This window comes from Notamacropus eugenii, chromosome 3, assembly GCF_028372415.1.
Source record: "Notamacropus eugenii isolate mMacEug1 chromosome 3, mMacEug1.pri_v2, whole genome shotgun sequence".
NCBI classification, from domain to species: domain Eukaryota; kingdom Metazoa; phylum Chordata; class Mammalia; order Diprotodontia; family Macropodidae; genus Notamacropus; species Notamacropus eugenii.
In genome coordinates, this window is record NC_092874.1 from 241,544,165 (window position 1) to 241,571,662 (window position 27,498).

The 27,498-nt window shown below is 38.9% G+C and overlaps 1 protein-coding gene across 4 annotated transcripts in view; it reads left to right on the plus strand.

Moving 5' to 3' along the window:
* The window catches only part of TBC1D30 (TBC1 domain family member 30), a 110,557-nt gene that overhangs the window by 42,635 nt on the left and 40,424 nt on the right, over positions 1-27,498 (plus strand). For 2 of the 4 annotated variants that reach the window (XM_072655276.1, XM_072655275.1), the window contains exons 1-4: positions 17,218-17,452; positions 21,649-21,710; positions 22,311-22,376; positions 25,003-25,128. In XM_072655276.1, the coding sequence (XP_072511377.1) occupies positions 17,296-17,452; positions 21,649-21,710; positions 22,311-22,376; positions 25,003-25,128 (411 nt within the window). In that variant the 5' untranslated portion in view covers positions 17,218-17,295. Of the gene's footprint in view, positions 1-17,217; positions 17,453-21,648; positions 21,711-22,310; positions 22,377-25,002; positions 25,129-27,498 lie in introns of those variants that run through there. The other 2 variants (XM_072655274.1, XM_072655273.1) reach the window with 1 other exon arrangement.

The following is a 27,498-nucleotide window of genomic DNA, read 5'->3' on the forward strand; positions in this document are numbered from 1 at the left end:
CTCCTGGTTCTCTTCCTCTCACTTCACGTCAGTTACTTTGTGCCCTTCCAGGTTTCTCTGAATTTGTCATTTGCATCATTTCTTAAAGAGCAATGATACTTTGTTACCTTATTATGCCACAGTTTGCTCAGTCATTCCCAATTGATGGGAATACATTTTGTTTCTAGTTCTTTGCGATCACAGAAAATGTTGATAAAAGTATTTTTTTGTGTGTATGTGGATCCTTTCTTTCTGTCTTTGAGTTCTTTGGGGTTTTATACCTGGTAGTGGTATACCTGGATCAACAGATATCTATATCTATATAGATATACAGATACAGTTTAGTGATTTCCAGAATGACTGGACCGATTAGCATTTCTACTAATAGTATATTAGTGGATCTGCCCTCCTGCACAATACCTCTTCTCCCAAATTATAATTTTCCTTTTTTGGTTATCTCTGCCAATTTAGTGGGTATACTGTGGAATAACAGAGTTGTTCTTATTTATATTTCTCTTATTAATGATTTGGAGAATTTTTTCATATGATTGTAGATAGCTTGCTTTTCTTCTTTGGAAAACTGCCTGTTTATATACTTTGATCATAAGAGCCATTAGGGAATGTGCTTATTCTTAAATATTCATATCAATTCCCTGTGTATTTTTAATATTAGAATTTTTTTCAGAGCTTCTCCCTCCCCTACCCCATTACCTCTTTCTCTTCTAATTGCATTGATTTTCTTTGTACTCAAGCTTTTCAATTTTATGTGATCCAAACTGTCCATTTTATCTCCTGTGAACCTCTCTGTGCCTTAACACTTATCTATGGTTGTGAAAGATATCTCCTTCCAGCTTCTCTAATTTATGTATGATTTGTTTATACGTAGGCCATCTATCTATTTAGAACTTATTCTCATATGTATATGATCTGTTGGCCTAAACCAAATTTCTGCCAGACATTTTCCCAGTAACTTTTTTCAATGTCTTTCTGCTAGTGAATGAAATCCTTGGTTTATTGAATACTTTACTATTATATTTGGCTGCATGTATACCTAATCTGTTCCATTGATCAATTTTTCTATTTTTAACTGGGACCAGATAACTTCAATGATTACTATTTTGAAGTATAGTTTGAGATCTAGTACTACGTGCTTTTTCCTTCCTCCCCTTGAGATTCTTGACCTTTGGTTCTTCCAGATGAAATTTGTGATTATTTTGTCTAATTCTATAAAATAACCCTTTGTCAGTTTTATTGCTATGGTACTGAATTTGTAATTTTTATTACATTATTAATCATTATTTCTGTAATAAGAATTTTATCATTGTATTCACATAATTACTGCATGTGCCTTACAGATGTTTTGTATATTCTACACTTATTTTGACAGTAGTTTCTATTCTCTTTTTCTGTTAAATATATACATATATATATATGAAATTTGATGATCTTTGTGGGGCTATATTGTATCCTAATACTTTAGTGAAGTTATTGTTCCAAATGAATTTTAATTTAATCTGTAAGATTCTGATATTCGTATCATCTGCAAAATTGATTTTGTTTCTCTTTTACCTGTGCTTATTCTCTTAATTTTAATTTTCACTGCTATAACTTTAAAAAAAATAAACATTTATTAAGGGCCTGTTATGTTTCAGGCACTTTTGCTAAGCACTGGGAGTACAAAATGAGGCAAAAGAAGAGTGGTGACAGTGAATATTCTTGCTTTACCCCAAATTTATTGGACAGTCCTTTAGTATTTTTCTGTGATCTTAGATTTAGATAGATACTTCTTGTTATATTTAAGAATGACCCATTTATTCCTGTATTTTAAAATGTTTTGGTATGGTTGCATCTATTAAAATAGTGAAATAGTGAAGTAAGTGGTATTTACCCAAACATGCAATAATGATCACATGGATTTTGCTTTGTTGATTATCTAGGTCAGCTTTCCCTTTTTGCCCAGATTGCTAGGAGTTTTCAATCTCCATAGCCAGTGTATGGAATGCAGACTCATTTTCATATTAGCGTAGTGCTTTTTTACCTGGCATGAAGTACCTGAGTACACTTTGGGGGATTCTAATTTCTTTGCTTCATTGCCCCCCACCTAGAAAATCTGGATATGGAATGATATTATCTGACACCATCTAGGGTGTTGTCAAAACTTGTCTTGGAAGCACATTGTTCATAAGGCTCAAAGCATGAATGATTTCATTTTTAGATTAAAGGAAATAAACATGGCTCATACAGAGCTCATGGGAAATAGCAACTACAGGTGAGCAACCCTTCTCTGATGTCTGTATATTCTCAGTCACTTATTTAGATTTATACTTTAGGCAGAACTCAGAGAGGGTATAACTTCTGTTGGGGAGTTTCTGCCTAGGGGGCTTTAGAGGTGATGCCTGAAGCTTGAGCTCATTTTAGATTTACATATGTTCTAGCTACTATAAAAATAGGTTTTGCATGACTTTACATGTATAATGGCTATCATATTATTTACCTTCTTGGTGAGTTGGGGAGAAACTGGAAGGAGGAAGAAAATTTGGAATTGAAAATTAAAAAATGAATATTAAAAAATTGTATGTTTTCAAAAAGTATTTAACTAACCCCTCCCTCCTTAGTGTTCCCAGATCACTTTAATGATTACTGTTTTGCAGCATAGTTTGAGATATTTGTGTATGTATATATATATATTTATATGTACATATCAAATCAAAAATCAAATATTTTAGATATTTACATATGTCAAATATATAATTTGAGATAATAACTATATTCCCCTTAAAGCCTAAGGGCATGGATTAATTTCCCCAAATCACTTGTAATTCTCTTGGTTTGTTACTTGGTTCCCAGTCTTTCCTCTTCTCAGCATAGTCCCAGTGAATAGACAGCATATTGGCTAAATGCATTCTATATACCTTAAAAGAAAAATAAATCATAAAGGGCAACAAGCGGTCTGAAGAACAGCTGGGCGCAACCATTCCTGACCAAGATGAATTTCCAATTTCTTACATCCTATCTTTTGCAGCTCATCCCTCGTATTAACTGTAGGAACAGATGTCCCCAAAGGTCATTTGGTGAGGAGTGCTATCAAGCATTCTTAGTTTCAGAGGCCACAGTGGGGAGGGAAGCCACCTCACCATGCTTCAGCTTACCCTATCATCTTACACTGGGAGTGATTATTGATTCCAGTTCTTTGATGATAGCCCATAAAAAACCTGCTGTCTGATAGTTAAGCTAGCTGGCCCCAAGAAGTCCTCTAGAATGCTCATGTGGTTAGCTCCTTAAAAAACAACAACGGGGTTTTTTATGCCTTTTGTTTTAGCATCATAGGTATTTCTTTTTTTAAAATTAAAAAAAATTTTTTGTCAACAAATATTTATTTTTATTTATTTATTTCTAGTTTTCAACATTTATTTCCACAAAATTTTGAGTTCAAATTTTCTTCCCATCTCTTCCCTCCCCCCACCCCATAATGCCTTGCTTTCTGATTATCCCTTTCCCTCCATATACCCTCTCTTCTATTATACCGCTCCCTTCCCTTATCCCCATCTTCTCTCTTTTCTTGTAGGGCAAGATACATTTCTATACCTCATTACCTGTATTTCTTATTTCCCAGTTGTATGCAAAAACAGTTCTCAACATTAGTTCCTAAAACTTTGTGTTCCAACTTCTCTCCCTTCCTCCCTCCCCACACATCCCCACTGAAAATCAAACAATTCAGTACAGGCTACATATGTGTAATTTTGCAAAAGACAATAGTCATGTTGTATAAGACTAACTATATTTCCCTCCATCCTATCCTCCATTTATTCTATTCTCTGTTTTGACTTTGCCCCTCCCCAAAAGTGTTTACTTCTAATTACTCCCTCCTCCCATTTGCCCTCCCTGCTATCATCCCCCCCACCCCATTTATCCCCTTCTTCCTGCTTTCCTGTAGTGTAAGATAGATTTTCATACCAAACTGAGTGTGCATGTTATTCCCTCCTTAAGCCAAATGTGATGACAGTAAGCTGCACTTTTTGTCTCTTACCTCCCCCCCTTTTCCCCTGCTTTGAAAAAGCTTTTTCTTGCCTCTTTTATGAGAGATAATTTGCCCCATTCCATTTCTCCCTTTCTCTTCCCAATATATTCCACTCTCATCCCTTAATTTTATTTTTTTAGGTATCATACCTTCCTATTCAACTCACCCTGTGCCCTCTGTCTATATGTATATGTGTGTATAATCCCTCCAACTACCCAAATACTGAGGAAAGTTTCAGGAGTTACAGATATTATCTTTCCATGTAGGAATGTAAACAGTTCAACTTTAGTAAGTCTCTTATGATTTCTCTTTCCTGTTTAACTTTTCATACTTCTCTTGATTCTTGTGTTTGAAAGTCAAATTTTCTATTCAGCTTTGGTCTTTTCATCAAGAATGCTTAAAAGTCCTCTATTTCATTGAATGACCATTTTTCCCCCTGAAGTGTTATACTCAGTTTTGCTGGGTAGGTGATTCTTGGTTTTAATCCCAGTTCCTTTGACTTCTGGAATATTATCCTTTTGATCCCTTAAGGTAGAAGCTGCTAGATCTTGTGTTACCCTGATTGTATTTCCACAATACTCAAACTTTTTCTGTCTAGCTGCTTGTAATATTTTCTCCTTGACCTGGGAACTTTGGAATTTGGCTATAATATTCCTAGGAGTTTCTCTTTTTGGATCTCTTTCAGGAAGTGATCAATGGAGCCTTTCAGTATTTATTTTTCCCTCTAGTTCTAGAATCTCAGGGCAGTTTTCCTTGATAATTTCATAAAAGATGACGTCTAGGCTCTTTTTCTGATCATGGCTTTCAGGTAGTTCCATAATTTTTAAATTGTCTCTCCTGGTTATTTTTCAGGTCAGTTGTTTTTTCAACAAGATATTTCACATTGTCTTCTATTTTTTTCATTCTTTTGGTTTTGTTTTGTGATTTCTTGGTTTCTCATAAAGTCATTAGCTTCAATCTGCTCCATTCTAATTTTTAAAGAACTATTTTCTTCAGTGAACTTTTGATCTCTTTTCTATTTGGCTAATTCTGCTTTTTAAAGCATTCTTCTCCTCATTGTCTTTTTGGACCTCTTTTACCATTTGGATTAGTCTATTTTTAAAGGTTTTATTTTCTTCAGAATTTTTCTGGGTCCCCTTTAGCAACCTATTGACTTGCTTTTCATGATTTTCTTGCATTGCTATCATTTCTTTTCCCAATTTTTCCTCCACCTCCCTTACTTGATTTTCAAAATCCTTTTTGAGCTCTTCCATGGCCTGAGACCATTGCATATTTATTTTGGAGGCTTTGCATGCAGAAGCCTTGACTTTTAGGTCTTCCTCTGATGGTATGCATTGTTCTTCCTCATTTGAAAGGATGGAAGAAAATACCTGTTCACCAAGAAAGTAGCCTACTATAGTCTTATTTTTTCCCCTTTTTTGGTCATTTTTCCAGTCAGTTACTTCACTTTTGAGTCCTTGTCAAGAGGAGGGTATACACAGGAGACCTGTAAGTTTTCAGTTCTTCTAAGATGGCACAATCAAGGGAGAGGAGTAAACTCTTCTCCTGGCCTGAGCTCTTGTCTGTGAGCAACTGCAAACACTCTGTTCTGCCCAAGATCTGCCAGTAGGGTTCCCTCTCCAGGGCCTTCACCAGCTCTACCACACTAGCACTCCTCTTCACCCCAGGGCCACCACTAAGGACTGAGATCTAGCTCAGCTGCTCAGTTCCCCCAGGGATTTTAGGCTGAGGGCTCCAAAAATAGAGACTGCAGCTGCAGTTGTTGCTTCAGGCAGGGTGAGACCACATTCCTTTCTCCCCCAAGTGAAAATGCTTTCTCACTGACCGTTGAAGTTGTCTTTGGTGTTTGTGGGTTGAAGGATCTGGGAACCACAACTGCTGCCTGGGATTCTGCCCCTTGAGGCCTGTTCCAGTTCTGTTCCTGCCGGTGCCACGTGGCCAAGGCTGGGCTGTGCTTCACTCTGAGCCCAGTGCGATAGACCTTTCCTGTCAGCCTTCCAGGTTTTCTTGGGCTGGGAATCTCTTTCACTCTGTCGTTTTGTGGCTTCTGCTACTCTAGAATTTGTTTAGAGTCATTTTTTCCAGATATTTTATGGTCTATGGGCAGGGGGAGAGCTTCTACAGGTCCATCCTTCTATTCCACCATCTTGGCTCCACCTCCATAGGTATTCCAACATCCACATCCAGACTATATGTATATGTGTGTATAATCCCTCCAACTACCCAAATACTGAGGAAAGTTTCAGGAGTTACAGATATTATCTTTCCATGTAGGAATGTAAACAGTTCAACTTTAGTAAGTCTCTTATGATTTCTCTTTCCTGTTTAACTTTTCATACTTCTCTTCTTACATTAAGTAAAAACATTAGGTACATTGGGTGACAACACATTCCAATTTTAACTTCGTAGTCTTCCTCGCTGTTGCTGTGTGTTTTATGTGTTATTTGTTATTATTACGTGTTATTGTTTGATCCTTTGGAAGCTTTAGATTTTTGTTTTATAATTAGAGTTAGATTTTCTTTACATGATCTTTTCATTTACATTGTCAGTCACATGGCATATATTGTTTTCTTTATTTGGCTTTTTATTTTGCTCTGCAGGGATTGATAAAACTCTCTTAGGCTTCTCTGAGTGCCTCGTCTTCATCATTTGTTAGTACACAATAAAATTCCTTATATTCATATGCCATGGATTTTTCTGCCATTCTACAATGGATGGGAACCTTCTTTGTTTCTTGTTCTTTACCATGACCAGTTATTCCCTCATATGACTGTGAGCTCCTTGTGAGAATGTTAATTTTTGCCTTTCTTTGTGTGAGAAACACAGCTGTGGGGAAGCCTAGGGCTTCCCAGGCAAGGTGAAGGAGTTAGCTTAGACTAGCTTCCTGTGTCTGCTGCTTCCCTGGTAGTATGCCCTTAGGAAGATTTAAGTAATATGCCCTTTAATATGTCTGTGGGGATCACAGAGCTTCCCAGGCAAGGGCAAGGAGTTAGTCCAGGATGAGCTGCCGCTGCCCAGTGCTTCCCTTCCCAGAGTGCCCTCTGGAAGATCCATGTAATAGACCCATTCTCACTGAAAGAATTCAAAGGCAGAGTGGGCAGAGGAAGATGTTTATTTTTGCCTTTCTCTGGAGGAAGTGGTTGTGGTGCTCGCTAGGAACACTCACACTGACCCAGAAGCAGGAGTGAGGTTATACAGTTCCGTCCTTCCCGGTACAGTTAGGATTAGTTCAAATTCCTGAAATTCCTCACTTTATTTCCCTATGTTCCCTTCTTATGCAGATTACATAGTCATGGGACTGAGGATCCTTGTGAGCTGTTTGTTACACCCCCTCCTTCTAGTTTCCCCCTGAGGCTCAGAAGTGTTTGACCATCATCTTTGCAAAACACATTATGCACACTTGTCTTATCACAAGCTCTCATCAGCCTAGGAGTTTTACTATTTTTGAAGAACATTTGTAGAAGCAACACAAGAGCAAAAACCATATCCCTTCTTACATTTGTATCCTCTGTGTTTAACTTGCTGCCTGACGTCTAGCAGGCACCTAATAAATCCTAACAACCTGACTGCGGCTTATGACTATTTTGGTATATGTTGGATATTTGTTTCTGTCTTTGACTTCCTCACAGTAGTGAGATTGTTTGGTCAGAGGGAATGGACAATCTAGCCATTTTTTTCTCGCATAATGCCAAACTGCTAAGCAGCTGGCTTCTTTCTTTATATCTCCTCCCACTGTGTCACAGCTGGACCCTGAAAGTTGGAGACAGTCAGCTATGAAGTACTGCATCTTACCCTTTTAAAAGTCCCACCACAGAGCTCTGTGGAGCAGCCCCCATGGGGTTAGGCAGTTGGCTCTGTCCTTCTCTTTCTCTTTGCTGCCCAAAGATAGTGAAAATGCAGGGCAAAAATAGGTACAGGCAGAAGCAGAAATCTGCATCGGACAGGGGGTCACACTCAGGTAACATCTGCAATCCCAGCTGTATGCTTGTGGCTGGTCCTTTTTTTTGGATAGTCTTTGCAATTCCTTTGGTCATCTGTGTCTTGCAAGGCTCCTCTCTGCTTGCAATCCTAAGTGGCATTTAGCACAACCCCCCCCCCCCTCCCCCCCACCCCATCCCTATTTTCCTGAGAGCCCATGCAGAGTTGTTGTCCCTGAGATTCTCCAGCAGATGGCATCAGTATTTTGCCAAATGGTCAGTGTGGCTCATTTGCATCTTTCCTCTTGAAATTCTTCTTAGCACATAACGCCAGAGATTGCTCCTTGTGGTTAATTTTGCTGATCCCCACTGTCCTGTGGAGTGCATTGATCTTCCTGCAGCTCTATGCAGCTCATTGCAGGGGAGGTCAGTTATTCACTTTCCTGAAAAATCAGTTTTCTGACATGGTCCCCTTGAGTTCTTTGAGAGAGTGAATTATAGCTAATACCACAGCACTAGATCAGGATGTCCCCAATATGAGGCCATTCAGAGAGTCACTCTTCAAGATCCTGTGGAAGGAAACTAGAATCCTGGTCAACAGATGTTATGACTGCACTGCTGTTCCCCTTTATCCTTCCTTCTTCCTTATGTCCCACTTATCTTACCATAGTCTTACTTAAAAAACCTTTGCCTATTCCCATTCTTCCCACCCTCTCTCCAAGGGCTGGTCTCTTATTAGTTTCTGGTATGAGGTACTCTGGTCAGTAGAAGTCAGAAGCAAAGGAAGGCTTGTCTTTTTTTAATTTAACCTGGGATTCAGAAATTAATGGTGACAGTATCATGCTGAAAGTTTCTCAGGTAACATCGCAGTAGAAATTCATTGACAGCTAGATGAATAGAAGAATGGAAAAGGGAAAAGGTTCCAGGGTAGAGGAAAAGGATAACATAATGGTTACAAAACCAAAATTAATTTTTTTTTTGCAATTTTGCTTAGGGGTATCTCACTCACAAGTATGACACTCACAACTAGGTAAACTTCCACCTTAGGTACCTGCACCATAGGTTTCTCTTAGTTAGAATATTCCTTGAAGGGCCTGTTATCTTCATCCTCTACTGGGCTCAAGTTTTTGGTATCAGGATGGTCTAAGATTGAGAGAACTGGTGATAAATTCTGTTAGCTACAGTATATTCTTTCCCTGTAGGAGCTGACTCATCTGATTGAGGCTGGCATTAGGCCAAACCTGCTCCCTGCTAAGTGACATCTCTGGTACAACCTGGGACTGGAGACAAATAATTAATGGAGCCTATGTTCCTCTGTTATGCATACTGGAGATATTAGTCCATGCTAATAACATGGTTTTTGGAGCAGCTAGCTGGTGCAGTGAATAGAGCACTGGGTCTGGAGTCAGGAAGACTTGTCTTCCTGGGTTTAAACTGGCCTCAAATACTAACTAGCTCTGTGACCTTGGGTAAGTCACTTAACCTTCTTTGTCTCAGTTTCCTGATCTGTAAAATGAACTGGAGAAGGAAATGGCCAAGAAAACCCTAAATGGGGTCACAAAAAGTTGGACACGACTGAAATTATGAACAAATTTATAGCTATATCTATCTACCAGTAAGAGGTGGTCCTGTTGAGGTTTGGGGTACTGGGGACCCCAAAATACCAACGTACCAGGTCCTACTTGAACGAATTCAACACAAGTCTTCTTAAAGCCAAAGTGAAAGAAAGTTTATTAAAGATTCACCATATTGGGCTGACTCTTAAGGAGCCTTGCCATTTGTGATGCTTGTATTGACAAGAGGACCAGATAGAATCTCAGTTTGATGGAGTCTGAAATGGATTGAATCTAAGCACCTTCACTGAGGTAAGATGGAACTTAAATACAGAAAAGACTGTAGGAGGGATCTGGGAGTGGCCTTGTAGTCTAGAGTGATGGGAGGAGGGATTTAGGGAGGATATTGGGGAGAAGTCCATGGAGGACCTTAATAGGACTGGGGTCAAGGGTTTGAGGCTGGAGGCAATCAGGAAATATCAGACAATGGAGATCTTGGGTGAGAAGCAGGTGGGGCAATCCAGAGATAAGAGACAATGGAAGGCCAGGCTAGGTTAAGGGCAACAGATTTGAGTATGAAAGTGGGAAGATTCAAGGGGAGTTCAAGGAGGTTCCTAGAGTCTGAACCCCATCAGTCCAATCTCTGCTTGAAGACCTCTAAGGATGGAGAACTCACTGCCTTCTATGATAGCCTATTCCACCTTCAGCTGTTATGAAGTTTTTCCTAATATCAAGCCTAAATTTTCTTCTTAGCGTCTTCCATTCGTTGTTTCTAGTTTTGATGGGACTAATGGGACAATGGGACCTCTGAAAAGGAAAAGCCCTTGGATTTTCCCACAAATTTTAGGAACCCAGTTCCTGGTGTTTGCCAGAGGCATCCATCCCATCCCAATATAATCCTTTCAACTGTCCTTTCATAGTGGCCCTCCCACCCAGTCCAACCTTTCATTCTCTGTTACCTCAAGAACACCCCAGGCTACTTACCACTCCTTAATCCCATAAAAATCTTTTACCTGACACTTTTTCCCTTTTTTCTGTATGAAGTATCATTCTTACTCCCAATAAGCTCAGACTCACTAGGAATCTTACCCACCCAGTTGGTGTCATAATAAACTTGCTACTTGAACTGAAAGAAGGCTTGAGTGGTCAAATTCTTTTAAGGCAGATCTGTTCTGTACCTTTGCATTTCAGGGTTCTTAGCACCTTTAAACCACATCAGTTCTGCCTTCTGGGGGTAAACAAGAAAAGTTTGTTTCCTCCTGCACATGACAGCCCTTCAAATTCTTGAACTCAGATATAAAGTGCCCATTGAATCTTCTCTTTTCCAGGCTAAATGTACCCATTTCCTTCATTTGATCCTCATGTAATTTGGACTCAAGGCCTTGCACCATCCTAGTTGTCCTCCTCTGGATACTCTGTAGCTTATTAATGTCCTCCCTAAGTGATGACGCCTGGAACTAAATACAATTTTCCAGTGAGGTCTGAAAAATGCAGAGTACAGTGGGACTGTCACTTCTATACTCTTGGAAGCTCCATCACAATCACATTAACTTTTTTGACTGCTCAATCATAATCCTGATTCACTGTATCCACATTTCAGGCCACTGACCCTCTCTTCCTGCGCCCAGATCTTTTTGAGAATAAAAGCTCTCTAATTATGCTATCCCTATTTTCAACTTGTGAAACTGATTTTTTTTTTTGTACTCAAATATAAAACTTTATCCCCATTTTCCATTAATTACTTCTGTCTCTTGTACTATGTTGTACCAGAGATGTCACTTATCAGGGAGCAGGTCTGGCCTAATGCCAGCCTCAATTAGATAGGCCAGCTCCTACAGGGAAAGAATATACTGTAGCTAATAGAATTTATCACCAGTTCTCTCAGTCTTAGACCATCTTGATGCTAAAAACTTGACTGCTGTAGAAGATGCAAAAGAAACCCCTTTAAGGAATATCCTAAGTAAGAGAAACCATTTTCACTTTACTTTATTCAGTCTAATGCTCTAGCCTGCAAAGATCCTTTTGGATCCTGACTTATTTTGCACATGGGCTATCCCTCCTAGCTTTGTGTCAGCAAATGTGATGCAGCCTTCCATCTATGCTTTTAGCAAAGTCATTGATAAAGATATTATAACAGTTCTGATAAAAATGTTAATCCCGGATCTCTGGGGGAGTCTACTGGAGTCTTCACACCATGTTGACACTGAAAAATTAAGTAGTACTTTTTGAGTCTGGCCATCCAACCAGTTCTGAATCTATCTGACTTCCTTAACAAGCTAAATAGGACTCTTTGTTATACTTGACCTTTTTTCCCCCCTCAAGTATAGTATCCAGAAGCTGTTCATAATCTTCCTAGATCCCTTTTAAAAAAAGAGACTAATGTCCAGTAAACACTACTTGCTTGCTGAGGGTATGTCATGAGTTAATATTTCATAGCACTCAACATAAATAAATAGAAATGTGGAAGAGCAGGATAATGGTGAACATCTTCTGTTGAGAAAAGTAACATCTTAATCTTTTATAGGATCACTGTCCTGGAAAGGATCTCAATAGGATCACAGATTTAGAACTGGAAGGGACCTTAGGAGATCACTGAATCCAAACACCTCCTTTTCCCACAAAAAAGGAAGCTGAGACCCTAGTGCCTTGTCCAAACTCACATGGTAACAGCTGAGACTCTAATCTAGATTTTCTGATTCCAAATCCAGTTCTCTGAGTTTGTCTCCAAGACGCTTTGGTTAAACTAATTTAAGCACATAGTTGTTCATTTATGTGTATATGTGTGTGCGTATGCAAGTGTGTGAGTATGTAAGTGCCTACATGTGTACTCTTTTCCTTCATTGCTTTCCTTGATTTCCCAAGACTGAGTATTTTTGTCTGGTAGCTTTCATAAAAGATTTTCCATTTGTTGCTTTTTGGGGGAATGCCCTAGTTTGTTTCATCAATGGTGTGTCTGGAATCAGCAGTCTTTGAAAAGTGGTGTGCCAAGGTTATGTCCCCAGTCCTTTAGAGGTACTGGGACTGAGGATGGTGAATGTGTGCTATATACATTGGCTTATCATTGTAGATGAGGTGGAGATGGGGGCAAGGTTGGCAGCAACAGTCAGCCTACATGCCAGTGGAGATCTGCCTCCATACCACTTTTGGCACTTGTGCTGTATATTGCCAATGCCTAATTTATGTGAATATGACTTTACGAATCTGGCTATAAGCCTGATTAGTAATAAATCAAGTCTGAATTTATTTGCATAGGAAACTAACTTAGGTTCTTCTGCAAAAAATAGGTAACAAAATAATTTGTTACCTAAAAGCCAGAAGAGAATTTAGAATTCCACTTTTTTTTTTGTGGAATAAAGATTTTTCAGACACAAAAAAAGAAAAGGGGTGATGAGTCACATAATAAATGTGATACTATAATCGTACCATGTTGCTTTTTAGAGTATTGTATTTTAGTGTTTAATTATCTATTTGCTATAAAAGCTGGCAGCCTTGGCTTTCTTTTATAATGTAAACAAAACAATATTGTTTAATTCCTTTGCTGCTCATTGCATCCTTAGGAGAAACTTAAAAAATGTTCTGTTGGCTTGTTCAGTTTCCAATTCTATGGATTTTGGAAAGTAATATCTTAGAGTTAGAATCCCCCTCTCCCCCCAGCTGAGTAAGCTTTCCTTTTATTATGAAGCTTAGGGAATAAATGAATATTCATTTAAAATTATAAGTTCCTTGAGAGCTGGGACTGCTTAATTTTTTTTTTTTAATTTGCAGTGCCTGGCATGTAAAATGCTTATGGAACTAAATTGAAGCTTTATCCCTGAATTCTTGCTTGCTCTGTCAGTATGGGGGAGACCTTGTTGCACACAAATGGACTTTAATTCCAATGAAAGCTCTTTTTCAATTCTGCAAGTATTTCTTGAGCACCTGCCTTGTGTTCAGAATGGTTCTAATTTTGATAACAACAATAATATTCATCAGATCATAGATTCAGAGCTGGAAGAAACATTAGAGGTCATCTAGTCCAGTGACATCATTTTATAGATGAGGAAATAGATGCCTAGAAAAGTGAAGTGATTTGTCCAAGGTCATGCTGATAGGAAAGAACAAACTGGGATTTGAACCCAGGTCCTCTAATTCCAAATACATCCTCTTCTTTTTAAAAAAATTATTAATTTATTTGTTTTCAGTTTTCTACAATCACTTCCATATGTTTTAGATTTCCTCTTCCTCCCTCCCCCCTCCCTCCCTGAGATGGCATGCAATCTTATATGGGTTCTACATATACATTCTTATTAGGCATATTTTCACATTACTCTTGTTACGTAGAAGAATTAAATTGAATGGAGAGAAATCATGAGAAAACACAAACAAAACAAAATATAACACAAGAGAAAATATTCTGCTTCATTCTGTGTGCCAGTTTCATAATTCTTTCTCTGGATGTGGATAGCATTTTACCTCAAAAGTCCTTTGGGAATGTTTTAGGTCCTTGAATTGCTGTGAAGGGCTGTCTACCAGAAAAATTCCTTGCACACTGTAGTTGTTACTGTGTACAATGATCTCCTGGTTCTGCTCCTTTCACTCAGCATCAGTTCATATAAGTCTTTCTAGGCCTCTCTGAAGTTTTCCTGTTCATCACTTCCTATAGCACAATAGTGTTCTGTTACATTCATATTCCACAACTTGTTCAGCCATTTCCCAGTTGATGGGCATCCCCTCAGTTTTCAGTTCTTGGCCACCACCAAGAGAGCTGCTATGAATATTTTTGTACATGTGGGACCCTTTCTCATTTTTTTGATCTCATTGGGATACAGTCCTAGAATCAATATTACTGGATCTAAGGATATGCAATTTTTTTTGTAGCCCTTTGGACATAGTTCCAAATTGCTCTCCAGAATGGTTGGATCAGCTTGGATCATTCCACCAACAATGGATTAGTATTCCAACTCTCCCACATCTTCTCCAACATTTATCATCTTCCTATTTTGTCATGTTAGCCAATCTCTTAGTGTGATGTGATACCTCAGAGTTGTTTTGATTTGCATCTCTCTAATCAATAATGATTTAGAGTATTTTTTTCATATGACTGTAGATAGCTTTAATTTCTTCCTCTGAAAACTGCTTGTTCATATCCTTTGACCATTTATCAGTTGGGGAATGGCTTGATAGATCCTCTTTTGAATGAAGACTGAGAAAAGGCCTTTAGATCTGACAACTAATAGACCCTTGTGCTTGGTGACCTTGAAGAAATCAATTTTGAATAGCATGGCAGCAGAAGAAGGTGAGAATTGGAGGGAGAAGGGGAATAGGGAGCTAGATTGATAAAGATATGGAAGCAGCAAATACAGATGATTCTTTCAAAAAATATTAGGCAGCTAAAAAGAGGAAAGAGGCCAATAGGGTCAAGCAAAGTTGTTTTTCATTTTTTAGTTATAGGAGACATCAATATATTTGTAGGCAGAGATGATGGAACAAAAGATAATAGAGGAAATTATTGATAAAACAAAGGAGATGCAGGAATAAAGAAGACAAGAGGAAAAGAAATCGAAACAACAGTTAGAAGAATTAATTCAGGCAAAGATGAAGTCCATCTCATTCTTTGAAACTGGAAAGAAGGAAAACAGGGATAAAGTCAGAGAGATTTTGAGGCACAGAGAAATTTGCTACTCAAGATTATCTGCTGAGAGAGGAATGATCTAAAAATGGGGCTATGTGATTAAGGAGAGAGAAGACTTGGAATAGCTGCCTTAGTGAGTGTGATAGAAATCCATAAAAAATGACCACAAAAACATGAGAGACAAGTTGAGAAGAGGAAGAAGGAATTTTGTAGCAGCACCAGTCAGCAAGATTTTGTGCTTTATTCCAATAAATGTTCAACTGGAGAAGGGAAGTGGTAATTTTTTCCAAAGCTTTAGGATTCGCAAAATAATGGTTCCAGCTATATGGAACCTTCATTTTCTGGGATAAATAAAGTGATAACTTTAATGCTATTCCATGGGTAATGACAAGGCCATGTTCCATTTAAGTTACAAGAGTTTTAAAAGTTTTTGGTAAAAGACAGAGTTTATTTCTTTAAAATTGAGATTTGGGAATATTATTCTAGTTTTCCAGTCTCAAGTCCTGCTACTAAAATGACTGGATCATTAAAAAACATATTAATAGCTCATATTTATATACAGTGCTTTCAGGCTTACAAAGTACTTTTATCACAACAACCCTGTGAAGTAGGTAGTGCAAATATTATTAACCCAATATTAAATTGAGAAAACCGGTTAGCAGAGGGGTTAATTAACTTGATTATAATACTTAATTGACTGCATGCTCTGACTTGTGTCCAGTGCTCCATCCATTCACTAAACTCATTATTTATCAGTGGATATGGTAATTTATTTTGTATTTTAGCTAACATTCTCAAAGAATGGTCACTTATGCTACTCTGAACGGTCCTTACAACAGTCCTTTGAAATAGTTGAGATGAGATAGTATTCTCCCTATTTTATATATGAGGATTCTGAGGATTAAAGGTTAAGTTACATGCTCAAGATCACACAGCTAGCTAATGCTGAGTAGACACTAGTTCAGCATACCTTTCTCATCTCCCTTTTTTCTCTCCCCATCCTCTCCATTTCCATTGGGGTTAAGCAGCATTCCTCTCCTGTGGCAGTGGTTTTGAATCTGTGAATTTAAATTTTCTTCTCCTTTGGGAGTCCCCTTAATTGGTTTCTGGAAAAACCCTGTATTCACAAACAGGAATAAGGCCTGAGTCCCAGTCAAAAGAAAGGCCAAACCCTCCCTAAAGCTTCTGTAGCACTCAAAATCTCTCTGACTAGGGAAACAATGGAAAGTGTTTGAGTGTGAAATTGTGCTTTGATGTAGGAACATGAACTTCTTTCCCCTCAAGTTGATCCTTTAGAAATAAGTCATTGTTTTTTTTTTTTTTTTTTACTCTATTTCTACATCTCAGTTTCCCGCTAACAAAGAGGGTGGTGACAAGGAGTTTGGACTACAGAGCGCACTTCCCAGTCTGCTGACCATTGTGTGTTACATGAACCAGATTTGGTCTACTAGTCAGCTGAATAGTGCAGACATTCGAGCCTGGGCATGATTTAGGCTTTGAGGTTGCTTACATAAAGGAGTTGTCATTGGGGAGTGCTCTATTTACGAATGTCAGCCCTTTGCTGAATCTGCGCAGTGCCTGGACAAATGCAGCAACGCTATTTGCTTCCTTTAATACCTCTTTCCTAAACCCTCCCCAGAGACCCTCCTCTCCTTGGGGCCCCTCCCCATATTTGGGAAAGAAGCGCTGAGCTTAGAATTCTCTTTCTACTTTGGGCTCAGGTCCGTCTGCGCTCTTCTAGCTCGCCCACTCTCCGAGGTGCTGGAAGTAGCGACTGAGCCAGGCTGGGCATGTGTTAATCAAGGCATATATGAGCTCATTGAATGAACTGCCTCTCCTCGGCTCGATGGTGCTGGGATTGTGGGCGGGAGCAGCAGCCCTCTCCTCTCGCTCTATCCCTCCCTCCCCATCCCCCAGCCCTCTTCCATCCCTCGGCTGTGCTGTCTGCACTGCAGATGTCTTCCGGCCTCTGCTCGCCAAGCTCCCGTGGCACCTCCCAGCTCTTCTTCGTGGCTTCTAGACCTGCTCTCCTACCCAGAATCTCCTCTTTATTCCGAAGGGGACCTCGGGGCTGCGCCGAGCCACAGCCGCTTTCGCCCTCCAGCAAAGGACCGGCAATTTGACTTCCTTGTTGCCAGGGCCTGGGCAGTGGCGGGGCGAGTCAGTGGAGAGGAGAGGAGTGGATGGTAGCGTCCTGGGAGCCCAAGGCGGTTCCCGATGAGGCAGGACAAGCTGACCGGTTCCCTGAGACGAGGTGGGAGATGCCTCAAACGGCAGAGCGGGGGAGGCGTAGGCAACATCCTCAGCAACGTGCTCAAGAAGCGGAGCTGTATTTCCCGGACCGCACCTCGGCTGCTCTGCACCCTGGAGCCGGGTGAGGATCCCGGACTTCTCGTGCCCCTCACATGCCCTGGCTCCCAGTTCCCTTCTCAGCCAGAGCCTCAGACACTCCTCACCTTTCCCCATCCCTTAACACATCCAGAAGCCCCAAACTCTCTCTTACTGCTGCTCAGAAGAAAAGCACTCCCCGTACCTGTTTAGTGCCCCTTTCCCCCTGCCCCAATACCCCATGCACCCTGGGTTTGAAAGTGGCGCTGCATGGTTGAAGGTAGGGTGATATCCACGGGTCTTTGACCCTTCCTTCGGTTTCACTGGTAGCCTGGAAGGAAAGGAGGAAAACTAGGTGGGAGCATTTAGGATGGTGCAGCCATGGAGCCACTGAATCCCTGTCTGGGGTGGGGGGGAGGTGCAGGGCTTGGCCACGTTGGGGGTGGGTGGGGTGGGAGGGCAGTGCACAAAGGTCTGGGCAGGAGTGGCTGGCTAACCCATCCACTAGCCTCATGAGTGAGAAAGATGGGTGCCTATCATAGATAGGTACCTGACTGGGCCACTGTTTCTGGTCGTGCTCCTTTCTGAATGTTGGGCACAGGAACCGGCTGGGTTTCCTCCTCTTCTACCTCCTCTCTCTCCCCTACCTGATCACCCTGAGCTGGGGACGTTTAGTCTCAGTGTTGGTGACAAGGAAGACTTGGTTTGTTGCTAAGCTTAGAAACTCGAGCCCCTACTTTGTTCCTTCTGCTTCATAGACACCTAGGATCCCTAGGGAGCAGGAGTTCGGTCCCTGTATCTTGAGGAAAGAAAGAGAGGGAGATTTAGGGTCCTGTTTGGTGCCACGAGACAAATAGGAAGAGACTGTTTGGGAAAATGACTTTAGTATTTTCCTAAGACTTCCAGGTATGTGAGTGCCTGATCAGACTGGTCTGTTTATTCCTCTCATTCAGGGAGCTGGTCTATATGGGCAGCGGGTCCTTTGTGTGGGGTCTTGGGGAGCCCAACAGGGGTTGCAGAGCTGTTCTGGCTACATCTCTGCTAAGCCCTTCCCCTAAACTGGGTGTGTATGTAAACAATGTGCTTACAATACAGGCTTCCTGGAGATACTCAATTCCCGGTGGCTGGGCTCCTCCTTTAAAATAACGTCCCCCCCCCCCCCCCCAAGCTGTGGGTGGCAGGTGGACACCAGAAGGTGAATTTCGAAACTCACCTGACCCTGGAGCCCAGACTCAGTAAGTTGTTTCTTGAAACACACCAGTATGTCTCTCCAGAATTTCAGAGAATTCTTGCTTGAGAGCACTTTCCCAGCTGTGGACATAGTGCTAACCCCAACCTTAGATACAGCGTGATGTAAACTATATGTCTGAAGTTCTGTGATGGGGAAAAGAGCTCTTTTCAAACCTTATGGTTTCTTTGTTTCTCTTCCCAAGCATATGGGTGCATGAACATTCCCTATTTACTTATTTAATTTTAAAACTTTCTTCTTACATTAAAGACAAACATTTTGTTTTCCTCAGGAAGGAACAGTTGAGACTATCAGGTGAAATGCAACTCTTTTCTCCTTTTATTCTTCTAGGAGGGGAAAAAAAGGCAAAAATGACCTGATTTCGGCACCTGGTGCAGACTGTGAACTGTAGCTTCTCAGCTAAACCCTCTCTGACCCATTTTTTTTTTTTTTTGGCATGGGAGAAAACTGTTTGGGCTTTAATTGTAGTCACTCTTATTCCCTGCTTGATTTCAGTGTAAAATGAAATAAACTGTTTTTTTTCTGGCAAAGGTACATCTATCTAGCAATGCCCCTGTCACTTCTCCAAAATATTAAAGTAAACTTATGTCAGTGGTAGAAAAAAAGGGAATCCGTGTCTCAGTAGAGTTAATAAGAGGAGTAGTTTGAGACTTGTATTTCACTTGCATTTCATCTTCATAATAAACAGGGTGAATGACTAGAGCAAACACGTCTCCATTCAGCACCTAGGGTTGGACAGCACCAAGCATTGTACCTTAGAATTCTATTTGGGAAGGATTTTGGGAAGACTGGTTATCCATGCCTTAGGCAGAATCAAATTCTAGTCATTCATAATAGATGATAATCCATCCAACTAAAACAACAAAATACTTTCTGAAGAAGAAAATCGCACAGTCTCCTTCAGTATCATACCCAGTGAATCCTTCAGAGATGATTTGTAAGCATAGAAACATACTTTTTTAAAAAGATTTTTTTCTTTTAGAGCTGCAAAGTAGGCTGAGTGAGGCCACTCAGTACAGTTTTCTCATTTTATACATGTGATATAAGGGAGGTTAAATGTGATTCCCAGAGACACACAGGCATAAGGGGAGGTAGTGTTGTATAATAAAAACAGCATTGGCTATGGACACAGAGGGCCTGGGTTCAAATCTTTTTATCTGACCTGACCTCTATGACAGTGGATAAATTACTGATTCTATCTGCCTGGGCTTCAGTTTCCTCAGTGTAAAATGAGGAGGTCAGAGTAGATGGGCACTGATGTCCCTTCTACCATGATCTATAATTCTATAAGTGGGGTGTGCATGTGTGTGCGTGCATGCGTGTGTGCGTGTGTGTGTGTTTCTGTAACCTAAGTCTACTGACCCTAAATTCAGTGCTCTTTCTCCTTATGTAAGGCAAAGGTCCTTAACTTTTTTGTATCATGGACTTCCTCTGCAATCTGCTGAAGATTATGGATCCTTTCTCAGAATGCATTTAAAGGCATAAAATAAAACAAGTAGGTTTACAAAGAAGAGTAATTATATTGAAATGCAGTTATCAAATAAAAAAAAAAGACCCCAGGTTAAGAACCTCTACCATGGCTGATAGCATGACTAGCACAGGTGCCTTGAAAAATAAATGCCAATGTAGTCCATAGGATTCTACACAAACCACTTGAGAAAATCTTAACACAAAGCTGAAATTTGAGCTTGATGTAAGGCAAAACTTTTCAACAACCAGAGCTATTCAAAAGTCTTTCTCAGAGGATTGTTTATTTCCCCTTATTAGAAACCTTAAAATAAAGACTGGACACTTGTGAGGCATATTGTAGAAGACACTTTTTGTTCATATGTGGGTTGGATTAAGCTTCCAGCTCTATATTTTTCTGACCTATACATGCAAGTACTCCATAGCTGTATGTAAGGCAAAACTATACTGGACTTGGGATAATTCTGATGTGGTTTTTTCCCTTATTTTTCACCTATATAAATATTCTTATCTTTTTTTGCTTAAGGTAGGCCCCTGAAGATCTTTAATAAATCAAAAGAGTCATCTCTAGCCACAAACTACTGAAGCTAATGTGGAAAGTTGTTGAAAAGTTCTCCTGAAAAGATGGCAGACAGTAGCTCAGAAATTCAAAATGTCACCATATAATTGGTTTTCAATTTGCCAAAATGAACATTACTGTTAACATCAAATACATAGATCAATAGAACTTTTTCATTTTATCTTTAAATTCCCAAATGGAGTGTCTTTTAGAAAGCGATTAAAATGGACAAGTATTAAGTTGTTAGCAAATTGATTTTATATCTAGAAGTAAATGGACTGTAGAGCAGCCTTCAGATCTGACATTATATTTTAAACTTTTCCTTTTCCTAATGAATTAGAAATTCATTTAAATCACAGTAATATATACTTTAGTAAAGGATTTGCACATTCAAAGTTCTAAACGAATATTACAAATTTTACCACCACACCTCCCTCCATGGTATTATCTCAGTTCCTTACTTATAGAAACTGAGATAGAGAGCTATATCAAAGCTCATCCATCAATTGAAATTAAAATTCAGCTCTTTTAGTTTTATACCTGCAACAATTATCTAATTATCTGAAAAACAAGGACATCAATGCAGATATTATTTTTTAGAATGTCAGAATAACATGATGCAATGGAACATTTTACAGAGGGGAGGGTAGTATCATCCCTACAACTTTTCACAGTTCATCTAGAATTTGTTCATTTGTTGTTCCATGCAAGGCTTTAAAAAAATTATGTTGGTAAAGTCTGTGAATTTTGTCCTGTTTTAACCATCAAAATTGTTCTTCTCTTTTTATTTCTAACATCAGGTACTTTCAGTGGGCACTGATGAATATAATTTGGACAAAAGTGATATCATTATTTGCTCATTTGATAATTTATTCTGTTGTATGAGTTTAATATCCATTTGAAATCTTTTCAATGAGCTCTGATGTCTCCTTCCATAAATAATATAAAGCATGTATTTTTCTTTTAGGGGTTGACACGAAGTTGAAGTTCACTCTTGAGCCATCTTTAGGTCAAAATGGTTTTCAGCAGGTAATATTGTAAGATGTTTATAAAGTGTTATGATTTTATTTCAGGGTATCTGAAGCTATATGCAGGGGTATCTCAAAGTTAGACTATTAATTGCTACTTATATATACAGGAGTCCTAAATGTGTTGTGCAGTTTCAAGCTTTAATAGTTTTATTGCCTAGAACTGCACTAAGGAATTTTAGACTTACTGTATATGGGTATGTATTCACACACATCCCCAAAGTCTTAATATAGTTTTAAGCATTTGCTTTCTCTCTCTGTCTTTCTCTGTTTCTATCACTTTCTATTTCTCTCTGTCTCTGTTTCTCTCTCTGTCTCTTTCGTTGTGTTGTTATTTCTGTCTCTCTGCATATCTACATATATGTGCCAGTGTTTCAGTTTGCTGCTAAAGTTAAAATGGAAAAAAAAATATGTATACACATGCAGAGCCAGGTTTTATACTTATAAATTTTCCTATCTTTCTGTCCTTATAAATGAGCAGCTGTGAAGTTCTGCACTGATACAGCAGAAGACACACATAAATACTTATATCCAGATATGAATATATGTTCCTATGGTGGATTCATTTTGATATTCTTCTAATCTTTTTTTTTTTTTTTAGTGGTATGATGCTCTCAAGGCTGTAGCCAGACTTTCAACTGGAATACCAAAAGAATGGAGGAGAAAGGTATGTGGAGGATTTAAAAAATTATCACTATCTTCCTTTTTTGAAGAGGATTTTGAAATTCATAGGATTTCCAAAAGGAAATTCTAGCTTGGCAGCTTAAAACTTTCTCCTTTGTATATCCATGATAATCTGGTTTCCAATAGTCATAATTGGAAAGGTTCTTTTGAAACCTTTTTAAAAAAATTAATTAAATTATTTATTTTTAGTTTTCAACATTCACTTTCATAAGCTTTTGAATTTTAAATTTTCTCTGCCTCTCTCTTCTCCTTCCTCCCCAAGATGGCATGCATTCTGATATAGGCTCTACATATACATTCTTATTAAACATATTTTCACATTACTCATGTTGTAAAGAAAAATTAGAACAAATGGGAGGAATCATGAGAAAGAAAAAAAACAACAGAAAAAGAGAGAGCAAATAATATGCTTTGACTCCATAGTGTTTCTCTGGATATGGACAGTATTTTCCATCATGAGTCTTTTGGAGTTGTCTTAGATCCTTGCATTGCTGAGAAGAGTTAAGTCTATCAGAGTAAGTCATCACACAATGTGGCTGTTACTGTGTACAATGTTCTCTTGTTTCTGCTCATTTCACTCGGCATCAGTTCATATAAGTCTTTCCAGGTTTTTCTGAAGTCTGCCTGCCCTCATTTCTTATAGCACAATAGTATTCTATTACATTCATATACTACAACTTGTTCAGCCATTTCTGAATTGGTGGGTATCTCCTCAATTTCCAGTTCTTGGCCACCACAAAAAGAGCTGCTATAAATACTTTTGTATGTGTAGGTCCTTTTCTGGTTTTTATGATATATTTGGGATACAGCCCTAGAAATGGTATTGATGGGTCAAAGGGTATCACATTTTTATAACCCTTTGAGCATAGTGGGACTTTTTTTTTAAAAACAAAAACCAAAACAAAAACAACCCAATAACCTCAAAATAGTCTTTTATCAGAGAGGCACCATAAAAAAATGACAATAACAAAACATTTCTCTTGTAAACTTGGGACACACCCTCTCACAGATACACCTAGCATTAGCAGGAAGAGTGGACACCAACAAAATATATTGGCAGTGAGATACACACATGGCCAAGGCAACTTGTACCCTTAGCATGTGTCTTTTCTCTTTTTTTGGTATCCTTGTTTCAACTCCCAACTGCTAAGGCTAACTCTCTTTTGAGTCTATGCTGCCAGAAGACATACTCTTCAGAGTTGCCTTAACTAACTCTTTTGGAGTATTTAAATTGACTGATCCATGGCCTCACTGATGGGAGTATTCCTTATACCTGTACAGTCCTCAGTCTCATGTTTAGCTTTTCTTCTTGTTTGATTGTTTTTCTTGTCCTTCCATAAATCCTGAAAGGGAATCTATACATCACCCTGGAAGCCTTTGAATAATAGTGTTACATTGGGCTTATCCATTTATTATCATTCACTCTCATTATATGACTGGCTTACCTCCTCTTCCAACCTTCTATGTCCTTGACGATGCCATTCATGCCACTTCTTGTATATATCATTGCTGGTAAATTGTTATTGCCAGTTCATATTCATCATATGTGGAGCATTAGCTTGCTATAAATTTAACTTTAATAATGATAATTTGAATGTGTAGAAGAGTTTGCCATGAAAGGAATCACTGAAAATTGTATATGGAGAAAAATAAAAATTTCAGTTACTCAGGCAGTCTAAGGGAGAAAAACATAGTAGTCTTTCAACTACTGATGATAAAACTTTCTGTCAGGAGATAGTGGTGAGGACAGTGTAGATAAAAGTGTATGGATTTAGAACATGAGTTCTAGCCCTGGTGCTACCTTTAAACTCACTTTGTCCTTTGGACGTTGCATACCTACTATCATCCTGTTTCCTCATCTGAAGTGAAGGGATTGTGATCACTAAGGTTCCTTCCAATGCTGATGTTCTGTGATTTTAGCTACATGTATGTGCATTTGTGTTATTGTCCAAACATAGAAAACTTTTGATTTAAGTTAGACCCACCTCTCTGGGATTGAATCCCTTGCATCTTCTCTTTGATTCAGTGACACTGGCCTCCTTTGTTGTTCCCCAAACAAGACACTCCATCTCTGGGCTTCTCTCTAATTGTCCCCTGGGTCTGGAACCCCTTACCTCTGTCTCTTGACTTCTCTGGCTTCCCCAGCTAAAATCCTATCTTCTACAGGAAGCCTTTTCCAATACCTCTGAATTATAATGCCTTCCTTTTAAAAGTTATTTCTTATTATCCTACATATAGCTTGTTTGTATATGTTTGTTTGCTTGTTTTCTCCTCCACCGTGAGCTTTTTCAGGGCAGCAGCTGTCTTTTGCCTCTGTTTGTATCCCCAGCACTTGACACAGGATCACATAATAGGCACTAAACAGATATTTATTGACCGAATGACCAACCCAAATTTAGATGATTTTTTTTTTTTTAGGGCTAGTGAAACCAAATGAGGTATCTACATACTTTGAAAGAGTTCTGATGATAATGCAGGTTTCAAGTTACATCTTACCTACCCTAAGTAGGGTAAACAAAATGATGAATCTAGTAGAAAGTCCTTGTGTGATATTCAAGAGTAAAAGTAGGAACTGCATATTTTACTTGGGTGTGTTGCATTTTTCCTAGGTTTGGCTGACCTTGGCAGATCACTACTTGCACAGTATAGCCATTGATTGGGATAAAACCATGCGCTTCACTTTCAATGAAAGAAGTAACCCTGATGATGATTCCATGGGAATTCAGATAGTAAAGGTAATTGTCCTAACATGTGGCTAACTGTCCTAACAGTAGTAGCAAAATAGATCACTGAACCCTTTGCCTAAACAGATTCGATGACTTTGTGGTTGAATGCCTCTGGTTCTTGCTCTCTCATGTCATGAGTTGCTCCTTCATTTTTTGTTGTGCCTAAAAGTTTCTTTGTTGCCAATATCTTTTCAATAGAACACAGGCCAAGCCCAGTCTTTGAAAATGCTTCTGTTAATAAGAAGTTCTTATGGATTATCACCAATTTATAGTAAAATTATTTTCTTTCTGGAGAGGAGAATGGGTTGTTTGACAATTCTTTATCCCCACAATGTGTTCACCAAGTGGATTTTTGACTGATTGTGAAATCCAGCATTGGCAATTTCAAAAGGAGAATTACTTAAAAGTGATATGGCTTTTATTAAATTTTTTTTTTTTTTACTTTTAAAAAACTTGAAGTATGCTGATAAGGTTATTTAATAGAATATGAGACTTAAATGGAGGTTCAAGGATAGATGTTCAGGACACGATATTTGTCTGGATGAGTTAACATAGTTAATTATAGTTATCATAGCCATGGTGCTAATACAGCCAGGGTCATTGGCTGGATTTTGGTTGGACCAGTTACCTTTAGATTACTTCAATGTTCCCCTGGCTGGAATGGCTGGCTACCTACGCTGGAAAAAGAAAGGTAATTGATTCCCAGGAGCTGGGAAGCCATGTCGGGGATAGGAAGGACCAGCTGGAAGGGTGTGGTTGAGTAGATTAGTACAAATCCTACTACATCTTCAGTACTAAAAAAAGACAAGTAATATTTTCTTTGGGAGCAGTTAGGTGGTGCTGAATATGAAGTCAGGATGATGGGAGTTCAAATGAGGGTTTAGGCACTTACTAGCTATGTGACCCTGAACAAGTCACTTAACCCTGTTTGCCTCAGTTTCTTCATCTGAGCTAGAGAATGGAATGAGCTAGAGAAGGAAGCAGCAAACAACTCCAGTATTTTTGCCAAGAAAACCCCAAATAGGGTCATGGAAGAGTCAGACATGACTGAAATGACTGAATGATAATAAATCTTTTCTTCTGATAATGGGTGGACCAAAAGCACTATCTTTACATATGGAGGGCAGCTAAAATTGTAAGAATCAGGTAGTCTTTGAATTCAAGGTTATATTGGAATTAGTGTTAATGTTTTTGTTGGGGTCTTTTGACTTTAGAAGTTGAATAGAACTTTGATACACATGCAAATATGTATATACTTTCTCATAAATAGGCAGTAACAGTGGAAATAAATCTACCACTCTGACTTACATTTATCAGCACACTTATGTCTAGAGGAATATTTGTTCTGTGTCAGACAGAATCCTAAATTAATCATTGATGGCATTTACATTGAATTGTGTGATTAAAAAAGAACCATATACATTATGCATGATTCAATTGTGCTTTGAAGCTAGAAAGCTTGCAGGACAGAGATAAGCTGCTTTCTTTTTGCTTGACTTATAAGTTAAAGTATTACTCATTTTGCAAAAGAATTTTAGTACTAGAATGTATGAATAAACTCTCAGTTCCTGAATAATTTCAGGAAAACATACTCCCTACGTAGTAATAATCATAAATATTACCTTTATTAAAAATTGAAAGTGAAGCAAATATTTCTTCCGTCTGTGCTCAATTGATAGTGAATATAATGCTTTTTCTCTCCAAGAGGGCACCTAACATGAAGACTCTATTTTCCACGCTATTCTTATGGTTTTTTAAAACAATTGCTTATTTGGAGGGCTGGTACCTAACTTTAGTATAAATTTAGTAAAAAGAAAAAAATGTTAATATCCATCCTATCAAAAAAAATTTGTCCAAAGCTTGGCAGTAAAAGCATACAGACTCAGCTGGCTGTCCTCCTTTTAGACAGCCATTGTTCAAGAAGCAACAACTCCTGTGAAGTTGAGGCTTTAACATCTTGGCCATCACTACCACCACCATCACCAGCCAGCCAGCTGCCAATGATGGGCAGGTAATCCAAAGAACCCCAGTCTCTTTGGCTCTGTTTCCAGTTCAGTCCTCACAGTTATTATTTAAGGGAGCAACTCTTGTGGATACCAATCTGGCAACTGCCTCTGTAGATGCTGCTGCTCCCACCAATCAATCAGTCAACAAAGATTTTTTCCATGTCTGCTATATGCCAGGCATTGCCAAAGTAGCAGAAAAAAAAATTCTTGACCCCAAAGTCCTTGGCTCTGTCTCATGCCTCAACATTTGAAACACATAGAGTTTTAGGTACATCACTCTCTGCTTTGTTGCTGGACTGTCAGGGCCACTGGACCTTTCCATTTGACTTGCAATCTAAGCATTCTATATTTTGTTATCTCTTCCTGTTAGAAT